This window comes from Polyodon spathula, chromosome 5 (assembly GCF_017654505.1).
Source record: "Polyodon spathula isolate WHYD16114869_AA chromosome 5, ASM1765450v1, whole genome shotgun sequence".
Classification (NCBI taxonomy): Eukaryota; Metazoa; Chordata; class Actinopteri; order Acipenseriformes; family Polyodontidae; genus Polyodon; species Polyodon spathula.
In genome coordinates, this window is record NC_054538.1 from 36142748 (window position 1) to 36156270 (window position 13523).

Sequence of the window (13523 nt, forward strand, 5' to 3'; positions counted from 1 at the left end):
GTTTTCAATCAGGTAGGTTAGGACTCTGTATGCAGGACACTGTGAATGACATTTTCAGTAACAAGCAAGACCAATCACTTCACAGCTCAAACAATACATTCTATTGCTTGCACACCCTTGAAAATAAGTATGATGGCATGCTTTTATTCCATTTTAAAAAAGAGGTTACTCTACTGCATACATCTGATTTTCAGAAATGTCTAACTAAGCGATGTACAACATACAGCATACCTACAGATAAAATGCATTGATTGATAAATAAGCTCTCCATTTCTTTCTTTTTTTTCTAGTTGGCACAATCACATTTTATGTTTGAAATGATGGCACAGAATAATGTTTCTCTGCAATTAACAAGACGATAAAGCTGGATGACAGTGTTTGGCTGTTTGTGTATTAGTTGGCACATTTCTTTTTTTCCCGTAGATGCAGCACTGGGAATTCCATTTGTAGAGCCTGCTTCATCTCTTGGGAAGAAGGGGGTGGGGGTAATCCATTATTTTCAACCTTTACAAAGCAGAGCATACAGAGTGATAACCAAAGGTGATTTCAGAAATGATGACGACCCACTCAGCTTTAAATGATGTAATTAATTATTGAGGTATTTAAACATCAGCATTGTTGTGCTAATTATGCAGTGTTCTAATAAGACAATCAGAACGTGACTCATGTGTCAGTTCAGTAATCCAACGATCAAGCAGCCAATACATTTTTATAATACCCTTAAAAAAACCCTGATTAAATTATGTGAAGAGAGTCATCAGTTCTGACTACCCTTGAACTACAAACTGGTTTGCGCTTTCACCCTTACGCTTTAGCCAAAGACTGATTTTGCTGGTGGATTTATAAAAAGTTGCACTTTGTGAGAAACCTTGAAAAACTTGAAATAGCTGGACAACCCCCTAGGTACATTTTGTGTTGAGTGATATGGTCATTCCGAAGCAATTTTATTATTGAAGAGACTCTAATTAATTTTGAGAGACAACCAAGGTAAAAAAAAGGGTCCTTTTTTTTACTGAGAAACAAATTATGTGGAAGGTGTTGTGTTGATGACACAATGAACACCAAATGTAGATATAAAATGATGCATGCAAAAAAAAATGTTGAACATGGATAACAAACTGAACATTCCGAAGCATTCTATGTCTTAAAGTCTGGTCTGGGCCTCTGGGATATAAATCTCAATGCTGTCGGCTCGCTCTGTAGTTGAATTCTGACGAAAGGAAGCCGCCCTCTTGGCAGCCATAAGTCGTTTTCTGGCTTCCTGTCGCTGTCTGTCTGGCAGGTCCAGGGACCTTTCTCGTGTGACAGCAAGTTTTCCTTTTGGGGGCTTCTTTGGTAAGGGAGCTGGGGTTTTCTTTTCCTCCTGAAATATGAACATATTCTTAAACAGAAATAACACACTATTGCAGCCCATAACACTATTTTTTCCCTGTGTATTCAATGACACTTGGGGACAGCTGACCTATATCTTAATAAATATAAATGCAGAGACAACAACGCAAAAGGACACAAATTGAGAACAAGCCCTTTGTTTTAAATTCCTACATTGAGCTGGTAAACTAACCTTCTTTTCTGGAGTTTCAATGAGCCTCCAGCCATTGTTCTTTATCTGGTGCAGCTCAGCAAACTTCATGCTGACATCTTCAATGGAAAGCTGTAAAAGATCCCAGAATCCTGCCAGGTCTTGAGAGGTGGGCCTAGGCATCGCACTGGGGTCCTGTAACAATATAAAACTGAGTTTAGACACATTGCTCCCACAATAGGTTGTTAGTGCTTTTCTTGGGCTTAAGTTTATTTGCAATTATTTCCAGCAACAAGACAACCCTATCAAATGATCTTCAATGGAGTGGCACCTTCTATGCTAAGAGCATTCACTAAAACATACTGTACAGTAACCTTTCAGAATGCTTTCCTTTTAAAATGAAAACATATACATGAAACCGAGATGTGTTATCATGCATATCCACCAAGGGCATAAACAACACATTGCAGGTTACTATAACCTACACTCACAGAAACTCAGAACAAATGCCCATGCACAGTTTCAACATGACCTACATCCTGAAAAGTGGCACAGTGTATTCATATTTGAAGGGACAGTTATCAAGATATACTGCAGGTATAAATGTAAATACAGCCACCCCCACCTGCGACTATTTGTACCATATACAGCTCTGGAAAAAATTAAGAGACCACTACAAAATTATCAGTTTCTCTGGTTTTACTATTTATAGGTATGTGTTTGGGTAAAATGAACATTTTTGTTTTATTCAATAAACTACTGACAACATTTCTCCCAAATTCCAAATAAAAATATCGCATTTAGAGCATTTATTTGCAGAAAATGACAACTGGTCAAAATAACAAAAAAAGATGCAGTATTGTCAGACCTCGAATAGTGCAAAGAAAATAAGTTCATATTCATTTTTAAACAACATAATACTAATGTTTTAACTTAGGAAGAGTTCAGAAATCAATATTTTATGGAATAACCCTGATTTTCAAGCACAGCTTTCATGTGTCTTGGCATGCTCTCCACCAATCTTTCACATTGATGTTGGGTGACTTTATGCCACTCCTGGCGCAAAAATTCAAGCAGCTCGGCTTTGTTTGATGGCTTGTGACCATCCATCTTCCTCTTGATCACATTCCAGAGGTTTTCAATGGGGCTCAGGTCTGGAGATTAGGCTGGCCATGACAGGGTCTTGATCTGGTGGTCCTCCATCCACACCTTGATTGACCTAGCTGTGTGGCATGGAGCATTGTCCTGCTGGAAAAACCAATCCTCAGAGTTGGGGAACATTGTCAGAGCAGAAGGAAGCAAGTTTTCTTCCAGGACAACCTTGTACTTGGCTTGATTCATGCGTTCTTCACAAAGACAAATCTGCCCGATTCCAGCCTTGCTGAAGCACCCCCAGATCATCACCAATCCTCCACCACATTTCACAGTGGGTGCAAGACACTGTGGCTTGTAGGCCTCTCCATGTCTCCGTCTAACCCTTAGACGACCAGGTGTTGGGCAAAGCTGAAAATTGGACTCATCAGAGAAGATGACCTTACTCCAGTCCTTTACGGTCCAATCCTTATGGTCTTTTGCAAACCTCAGCCTGGCTCTTCTTTGCTTCTCATTGATGAAGGGTTTTTTTCTAGCTTTGCACAACTTCAGCCCTGCCCCTAGGAGCCTGTTTCAAACCGTCCTCGCCGTGCACTTCACCCCAGTTGCTGTTTGCCATTCTTTTTGTAGGTCACTTGATGTCATCCTACGGTTGCTGAGTGACATTCAAATGAGTTGGCGGTCATCCCGGTCAGTGGAGAGTCGTTTTCGCCCTCTGCCGGTCTGTAGCTTTGTTGTCCCCAATTATTTATAATTTTCCTCATTAAATAAGATTTGGTTCAGGTGATCCCCTAATCAGTACCTCATTCAGTAGAATGAGGTGTGCCTGTGTTGGAATTCAACAGACACTGGAATGGAATGGCTGCCATACATGTAGAGATGCTGATTTAAGAAAAATTTGCAGTGGTCTCTTAATTTTTTTCCAGAGCTGTATATATATATATATATATATATATATATATATATAATATATATATAATATATCCAAGATATATATATATATGTATATATCTCCACTGTACACAGGAGATAAACGTATCTTACTTGCTTGCTTTTAATATTTTACAGTACACAAAAACTAACACTAGAGGGCAGCCTTTTACTTACTTATCTGTAAACAATTAATATGTTTTTACTAAGTTACTCAGTATGCATTTTTCAGGGTTTGGACAAAAATAACACTCACCTACAATATACGGCACAATGCACATGCCTCACCTGAATGATTCACATCAGTACATTGTCATTTCTGAATACAGTACTGTATGTGCCAAATGTATCCATACATAATAGAGTTCCTGTAAATAAGTAGCTGCTTATTTTGTACCATATACATTGTTTCCATGTTTAACATTTGTTAGTTTGGGTTTGGTTTAGACTAATAATGTATTTCACTTTTATCCGTAGCTGTATTTAAACCCACATTTCCAATTGAACAACTTAAAGCTTGTTTAATCATCTTCCTATAAATAAGTCTAGTTATCACAATTGGTGTCCAGCAGATTCTGAATCATACAGTACATACTTTATGACTGTATGTATGTTCATGGTGTTATTTTTGCCATATTTATTGTGTTCGCCTTACATTTTTTTTGGAGTAGTGTAAATTTTCAGCCTACTTATGAGCGTTGTAGAAATGTAAAGGCTGCCAACCCCCACAGTGAATCCAGTCAACACCCACTGTATTTAAAGACACTTCAGTGGGACATCGATCACAAATGTAGATTTTGGGGGCTTGTAGCACCTTGCTGTAGCATTGAAAACACCACCTTCTATATACCAGGGTCTATATAAAAATATAAGCGTGACACACAGACTGACAGAAGGAGAGACAGACAGGACCCATCATATTCTGATACTCTCAATACAATAAGCAGAACTGGATAAGCAGTTCTCTGTAAATACTGTAGGTACGTGTGAGGTCTGTAGTGGGTTGTCTTCTATAACCCAATCCACATGCATACTCAGCTGTGGATAATAACTCCAAATACCGGAGCGAGACCACGCAGCGTGTTTCCTGGTACATTTTCAAAAAGGCAACATTTTGTGACTCTGTAATGGACATATGATGTTTTCTGAAACTGGTTTCCCGCCTTTTCTTCACCCCTCCAGCTGGCATTTTTTGATGATGATGTCACCAGCTTTATGCAATTGTGATGTTTCTTTTGTAAAAACACAATCAGTTTTACAGTAATACCCTTCTCTCACATATTTTTAAGAAAAGCTTGAGCCCATTTATACATGATTCAGATATAAACATACCAGGTTCTGCTGACAGAGCCAGTAAAACTGCTGGAATTTCTGAGACATGAGGAGCTGAGCACTTCCAACTGCACTCCGGATTTCACCTAGGACTAAAAATGTGAAAAAAAAAAAAACATAAGAGGAACTATTCATACATTATACAGAAAACACTGGACCATAGACATTTTCTCTTTATTTGCAACCTTTCTCGTAACGAAGAGTAAACATGAAAACAGGATGCACTTTGAATAAATTAAATATTTTTACATAACTCCTGTTTAAACTCAGTATCAGTGTAAATGAAAGTCTATATATATATACCTCCCTCACTTAGAGTAAGTAGCTCTCAATAGCATTTTATTATTATTTTTTTTTTTTTTTTACATTTCCCTTACTATTTAACATTGTTTGCTATGATTCGGAGGGGTTCTGGTTCCATTACAAAGTTCCAATCCAGTAGTGTTCTCTAAATCTGCTTTGAGCTTACCTGGAGAATCATACATGCCAGGACTGAACCGTCTCCCTCATTCAAAGCATGTGATAATGCACATTTCCAGCTCTGCTACCTACAGTACAGTACTCTCCCTGCACCACTCAGAATGATTGGTAACACCCTAGAATAGCAAGTGAAATGAAAACCCCCAGCTAAAATCAAATGTTATGCCTCTTAGTTATTAAGCAACATGATAGCTTGCTTACATGCCGGTTAGCCTGCTTAGATGGTTAGTATGAACAACAGAGAAAACATGTTACAACTCTCAATATTAGAGCAAAAGAACTTGGAACAAGGGAGGGAGGAAATATGTATCTAACACTATTCAATGGTCCTTTAAGTTTTCCTATTAAAGGTGTATTTCTACTTACTTTCTTCTGAGAGATCATTTTCTTCTGCTTCTCTCTCCATCTCTTTGCACCAGCCTTCCATCCTCTTGGTCTCAGCATGTAACAGCTGCATGAACCAGCTTCCATCAAGTCGACAGGGAGACACCCTGCCTGTTTCTACCACCTCGCGAGGCGACTCCACAAGCCATGGTTCAGGCTGAGGGCTGGGGGGCTCAACAGGAGCCCGATAGTCCTCCCTGTAACTGAAGAGGCCCTGGGTCCTTACAGTCCGGACTGCACCGTACTGAGTGGGGGTGCTGGGCTCAGAGTGCTGTTGAAAAGAGCCTCCAAATTGAAGGCCCTTGTCCTCCATGGTGACGTGGCCGGGGAAACCTTCTAGTTCCAGATCAGCCTGAACAGCAGCAGTGACGCTGTTTGAGCGCTTGAATCTCCCATGTCTAAAAAAAGCAAACAATGTTGTTCAAAATCAGGAACCCCATTGAAAGCATCAGCTTATTTCACAGTAGAACGAGCTGTATATAGCAACCACTCCAGCGCATCCCCATAGAGATATATGTCCCTTGGTAAAAACCTGGATTTAAAACTATTAAGCAGAAAATGTTTCACCATATGCAGACATTAACATTACCTAATGTAACTTATCTGTACTATATTTCCTTGCTATTACTTGTATAAATGTACATTTTCTGATGTATATGATCAAATAGATCTCAATTTCACCCTACTGTGAGTGCATGTCTGGCAACAAAACCTGAACAAACAAACTCAACATTTTGCTGTACAACATAAGACCTGAACAGTAGACCCCCATCCACGAAGGTAACTCTTCAGATACTCTGAATTTTATTTACAACTGTAAAGAGACAACTTAAGTATACAGCTGAGGTCTCTAATTAGTAAGATGCTGCAAAGTAGCAATTTCTGTATATGCAACCTGAATCGATCTGACCAAAACCTGCTTTTTAAATAGCATAGCATGTGAAGGAGAAATCCTTGCACGGTTATTAATAAGAAGACTAAACTAAATGTAAACTAAAACCAAGCATTACACTCTCAATTACTGTACATATGAACCCAGAACAGATATAAATTCATTTTTAGCTTTGCAAGCAAATGTAATCTGAGTTTTTATTAAAACAGGGTGTGTATCCTGGATGCTTGAATTCTTATCAGACATGCAATCACAAGATCCTTATCTTGGTTCTGTTTCCTGTCTAAATTGTAGATCTATACGCAATTAAACTCTGATGCCTTTCTCCAAATGACACCGGTATATACAATTTCGATCTCTAATTATATGTCAATCGGCAGAAAACGAGCTTGCTGATTGGTTAAAAAAAAGTGTGGTATCCCCGATAACCCGCAAAAGACCTAATCACAATAAGCTACAATATCTATAAATCACAAGGTGCACACTTTCTCTCAACAGAAAAGCATACATTGAAAGAAATACCGGATTCTGCTGAGAGAACACCCAGGGGGCGTAAAGTTGTCTTTAAAGCAAAAGTGTGGGAGAGCTTTGACTCAGGCAGGGGTGAAATTACAGGCATTATTGCAGAGAGTGCTTTTAACATTATGTAGATAGATTAAGTTTACAATTAGGCATGCTTAAAATTCAAAAGATAGAGCACAGCCCACACAGTCACGATAAAGAATCAAGAAGTGCAGTTAATATATTTAATGACTAGTGAAATATAATTCGAAGCTTCTGCAGTATGTCCACTGTTTTCATTTCAAATCTTTACACAAAACAAACATTAAAAACGTTACAGCTGCCGTGTCCAGTGCAAAACCACATCATGAAACAACACATTTGTAGGTGAAAAAACTCTAAAATAAAAAAAAAAAGTCGCTACATTTAAAAATATATAAAACAGGTTACATTTTTGGTCTACTAAAATAAAGGGCTTTACATAACACTATGTAACAATTTTTGTTCCTGGGTAGTAAGTGTTATTTCCTAATTGCTTATGCCTCAAAAGTATAGAAAATTCCCCACAAACTTTGCTTTTGTGACCAGGACAGTGATATTTCAAAATATCACTATTTCCAATGGGAAAATGGGAAAATGTGTGTCTTTTTGTTCACATAAAGTCAGAAAAAAACAACATATGAATCCAAATTAACATGTATTTATACTAAAGTAATACAAAGATGACTACAAAAGATTTAGAAGTGAGTAGTTTTTCGAGAATTACAATTATAATTTACAATTATACTGTATTTAAAAAAAAAAAATTTGTTACACCGTGAATCGTTGCAAGAAATGGCAGTGTCCAGTGTGAAAACAAAACACTAAACAAAATAATAAATTAACATCCTAAATAGCATTAGATCAAAAAACCAAAAAAAAAAAAATTCTCTGTTACAAGCTCTTGCAGTGTCTAAAAAATAATTCTAAAATATGGATTATATCATCACAACAGGAAAGTGTAATCAGTCAGACTGTAGAGTCAGTATCATCTGATCTGAATCCGTTGAACTCCACGTCTTCATTATCTGAACCAAATCTAACCCTAACCCTGAATCATTCAACGCACAGAGCAGTTTTTTTTTTCTATTCACATGAGCAGCAATATTTCCACTCAAGCATTATTTGCACATGGTTATTAAAAAATGGAAAAAACAAAAAATTGTTCAAACTGGGGCGTTGACGCGTCAGAATCCGGTAAAGCGGTAATAAAATGCACATACTGTAATTTCCTTAACAAATAATCACAATAATATACCCTCCTCATTGGGAATTACTTGAGATTACACAACATTTTTACCGGCCAAAACTGCTGCAGGTATAATTGTTTAAATGGTATCTCTACACATAATTTAGATCCCCCTAAAACAGGCAACTGTGGTCCTTCCAGTTCAGGTCTTTGATCGAGCCAGAAGCATAATCACACCTCTGACAAGGCCAGTAAACCTGGAGCATAATGACCACCCAGGAATGGAGTTACCTACGCTAAATGTTATTTTCATTTTTTTTGTCAAATACAATGGTATTTTTAGACACATTTAGCAGTTTACAAAATAACTGGTTCCCTGAAATAGAAATGTAACCATTACTGCATGGGTATTTACCTCCTAAAGACCCGGAAACCTGAACAAGATATATCAAAGCTGCTCATAAAAGGACTGCGCACACAGATCTCTGCGTCATTTTTTTCTTCAAGCCTGCTGCAATCATGGACTCAGTGACCTTGAAGGGTAATGGTTACATTTCTATTTCAAGGAACCAGGGTTATGATAATAAGCTAACGTTCCCTTTCAAATACGAAATGTAACCATTACCACATGGGGGTGTACCAAAGCTGTTGCTAAGCCGAGAGGCTGCCTTTTGCTTTACAATGTGGAACCCCAGTAACAAGTACCTAGTGCTAAAAGTGAGGGAGAAACTCACCTCTATGCCTGTGTTGTAAGGGTCAACTAGAACCAAAACATTAACTCTGTAGAACCTTGTAAAGGTATGGGGAATAGCCCACACTACTGTACTGCAAATATCCTTGACAGATGCACCCTGGAATAAAGCCCACAAAGTTGCCATGCATCTGGAGGAATGGGCAGTGAGCTTTTCTGGAGAGGGCCAGTTGACCAGCTCATAGGCAGTCCTGGGCAGAGCTTATGGAGTTGTCGCTCCCTGTCAGACTGGAAAGGAGGTGGATGGAAAGCCTCCAATTCCACAGACTAGTTGACATAGTATAGAGCGTAACCTTTGTCCTGGCCTCTGTAAAAACTGAGCAGGCTCTCGCTATGGAGAATTCCTGCATCTCACTCACCTGCTTCGCGGAGGTGATAGCAAGCAAAAAAGCCTCTTTGAGCGATAAATATTTCAGCTCAGCTGAATGCATGGGCTCAAATGGAGGTTTCATGAGTGTATTAAGCACCGCGTTTAGCCTCCAGCGAGGAACGATGTCCTTCATAGGCAGCCAAAGTCACCATGCCCCTTTCCAAAATTGCCCTACCAGGAAGTGAGCTCCTGGGGAGACCGAGTCAATTTTGACATGACAAGCTGAAATTGCTGCCAGATAGACCTTTAATGTAGAGGGGGATTTCCCCTCGTCAAACAGGTCCTGCAAAAATTGTAGTATCACTGCCAAGGGACGAACCCACGAAGCAGACTATATGTCTCAAAGACGCCCCACTTGTACCCATACTGGGAATATGTGAATGCTGCTCTGGTATTTTGTAGGGTGTCAACAATCCTATTGGACAGACCCAGGTGGTTCAAATACAGCCGTTCACAGCAGTAAGCTTGATGGGTTGGGATGCCATAGGTCCCCCATGCCTGACTGAGCAGATTACGCCGATGGGCAGTCTCCACGACTGGCTGCACAGGAACTGCATCAGTGTTGAAAACCAGTCTCCAGGGCCAACAGGAGCACCTTGGCCCTGTCCAGCCTCATTTTCTCCAGACACAGTGGGAGCAGGGCGAGCAGTGGAAAGGCATATAACAGCTGCCTCGGCCACTGGTGTGCCAAGGCATCTACCACCAGCGGGTCCCCGCCTCCTATTATGGAGAACCAGAGGGGACAGTGGGTTGATTCCTGGGAGGCAAAGAGATCTATCTCTGCTCTCCTAAATCTCTATCAAATGAAGCTTCCACTCTGAGGCGCTGGGAACTCTCCTTGAGAGGAGGTCCGCCACCCAGTTTGTAACCCCAGGCTGCTATACTGCCTGCAGTGAGAGGAGGTGCTAATGTACCCATAGCAAATGCTTGCAGGCCATGCGACGGAGACTGGGCGACCTGGGGTCACTCTGGTGGTTGATGTAAGCAACCACTGTTGTGCTTTCTGTATGAACAAGCACGTCTCCCCCGAACCTTCTGCAAAAAATGCTGCAAGGCCAGGGAAACTGCCTGCAACCTTAAAACATTTATGAGGAAACCCTGCCAAGGGGGGTTCCACACACCTTGCGCACCCCCGCCATTCCACACAGCGCCCCAGCCCAGGCTGGATACATCTGTGGTGATGACCTCCCTTCTGGTGACACTGCCCAGCACCGAGGTGTATATTGGCAGACTATTTCAACTAATACAGCGCCTTTAGACATTGATGAGACACTGTTAATAGGCAGCTGCGGTTCAATGCAAGCTGAAAAACCCTGTCGTTGAACCAGGCCTTTAGAGGGCCCATGCGCAGAAGACCCAAAGGAAGGGTCTAAGAAGCTGCTGCCATGAAGCCCAGCGGTAGAAGGTCTGATGCCAGAGAAAGCTTAACTGCATGCTGTCGAACTTCACGTCCTCAGATGGGAACACCAGCTCCTGTTCACTCACCTCCTCGGAGGCGGTGATGGATAGTATGTCCTCCTGTGGCCAATCTGCACTTGTAGCCCCCTGGGGCCCAAAGGTGACAGATGAAGCTGAACGTTCACACAGTAACTGCTACAACAATTCCTTGGTGTGAAACATTATGTTGTAATCCCTGGGAAGGAGCGACTCAAGCCACTGGCTTCACACGGTGCACAAGGCTGCAGTGGGACGTAACAAACAACAGGCTTTAGTGCTCAAATACATGCGATTTGTAAAACTAATACAGCGATCATTCTCAATATAACATATATTTTGTGTAAAATAAAATAAATGTGAATATATTCAGAAAAACAGTACAGGTATGTCTTGAATAGAAAAATGGTAAGGATCTGTGGCGCCCAGTCCTTTCATGTCCTTGGGGGAGGGCCACGACTGTGTCACAGGCTCGATCGAAGCAGCTTTGATATATCTTATTCAGAGTTTCGGGTCTTTAGGAGGTAAATACCCATGTAGTAATGGTTATATTTCGTACTTGTAAATGAATCGTTGTTTTTCCCTTGAAACTTCCCTCATTTTGTGCTTGACGTACCGTTTTTTGTCTTCCACTTGCACTCCGACTGAATGGTATTCCCGTGGGCCTCTGCCTTCAGATTCAGAATCAGTCGCTGTTTCCACCTTATACAACACAAAAGGATGTAAAAGTCTAGTGGCCGCAAGACTATAGAAGGTTTAGACCAGATATCGCAGGGACCCCATATTTCAATCCTTGCTTCAACAACACTTTAAACAAGTGGCAAAAAAGATCTAGCCAGCCAAACTATGGTTAAATATTGAACAGCCATAATGAGTGCCAAACTCCATTTACAGTTATAACTGTAAAAAGACTCCCCTGAATGTTGATTATCATAAACAGCATTTTATGCTCAGTCTACTAATTGTTTCTGAAAATGTTGTAAAGATGACATCGCAATTGCTGCAAAATGTTTTTGAATTACACCCTGTACTGTAAATCTTTTTAGCACAATTTATCATCTTTTTGTGCTCCTAAAATCTGTTTCCCACCACTTCTCCACCTACTAAGTCAAATTGCAGTGGCATGCCAGGGTTTTCCTAACAGAATTGCAAAGTGGCCACAAAGTAGCCTCACTGAATACTGTATTTTATTTTATTGTATTTATTTGACAGGGAAAAGGACAATGAAAATAGACTTCTTCTTTTACTCGGACTGTATTTTTAGAACAGGATAAAATGCATTTTCAGACCTGAATTGTTACAAAATGGAACACTAACAGAGGAACAATTATTTTCATTGTTAACTATTGTACAAGGGGGGGGAGAAAATAACTGGAAATTAACTTCATAACTTCTCTGTATATTAGACAAAAAGAAGCCTTATTATGACATATGAGTGTGTGCAATGCTATGTTGCATGATCTGATTTGGTCTCATCTCTGACATTTAAAAGAATGCTGTATGACGAACTCATTCATCTTCATTCTGGCTGATCATATTGTAGCTTTGGTGCTGAACATTCTGTGAAACCCTGTTGTCATGAAGTGAATTCCAATTAATGCTGCGTAACCAAAGGTTATTTGTTGGATTTGCAGCCAGTGAAGTTGAAGGACTCATTCCACACTGTTTACAGAACCAAGGCAAGCAATTTATCACAGAACAGATGTTGATAATAGGTTACCTGAATCCCTATGGAGGATCTCAGACTCTTCAAAAATTCGTCTCCCTTTTTCACCAGGATGCCCTTGTCGCTGGTGAGAACGGAGCTGTGGCTGTCAGTAGATGCATGTCGCTTGCCGGATGCCGTCTCCATAGCGAGAGTTACTGCTTTGGTGCTGTCTAGACTGTCAGTAGAGTTGTACATGCCCCGGATGTCAAGAGGCCACAGTCCCCCCCTTTGATGCCTGCTGTCATGGTAAGCATCTTGGGTGGATTCCGTACTGCTTTGGGCTGTGACTGAAATGAGCGGCTTGGAGGTGGTACGTGGAGGGACGGGGGGTGGTGCTTTTTTGTAACTGGTGGTATATGTTACTGCTGATAAACCAGAAGATAAAAACAGAAGAAGAAAAGTTAGAACCGAAAAGCTTACTAGAGACAACATGACCAATTTAGCAGTGGAGTGGGCTAAAAAGAATGAGCAAATCCTCAAGTACTATAACTGACCAGAAAGTCAGCCTGAATTTGAACAACTGTCCAATAAAATAAAGTCTGATTTAACTACTAATTAATTATACATGCAGGTTGTTTGACGTGATGGTTTATTATTCGAAAGCCAGCTTGGTAATATGAGTTTGACTGTGATTAACAATTGTGCCACTTCAATTTATCAAAGGTAACTTTACTAGGTAAGCAGTTTATAGTACACTATTCACTGCTAAAATGTATATTACAGCTCTGCTCTTCTCAAGTCTTTTTATCACTCAACTCTGGAAGTAACATGCTTTTCTCTGATATATAAGGTACTGTAAGGAACTAAGGAAGCCATATTCAGCCAAATCTCAATTCGAATGCTAAGTTTGTTAGTGAGATAGCTTGCTTAATTTTGGTGGAAAGATAACACCAACATAA

General features: G+C 40.2%; 1 protein-coding gene across 1 annotated transcript in view; it reads right to left on the reverse strand.

Annotated features, from left to right (window-relative positions):
* Window positions 1–200: 200 nt before the first annotated feature.
* The window catches only part of LOC121315918 (disks large-associated protein 2-like), an 81899-nt gene continuing 68576 nt past the window's right edge, over window positions 201–13523 (reverse strand). Inside the window, exons 6-11 of the mRNA XM_041250526.1 lie at window positions 12637–12989; window positions 11533–11618; window positions 5723–6138; window positions 4877–4968; window positions 1565–1717; window positions 201–1363 (exon numbers count right to left, since the gene is read on the reverse strand). Coding sequence (XP_041106460.1) covers window positions 1145–1363; window positions 1565–1717; window positions 4877–4968; window positions 5723–6138; window positions 11533–11618; window positions 12637–12989 — 1319 coding nt within the window. The 3' untranslated portion in view covers window positions 201–1144. The remainder of the gene's footprint in view (window positions 1364–1564; window positions 1718–4876; window positions 4969–5722; window positions 6139–11532; window positions 11619–12636; window positions 12990–13523) is intronic.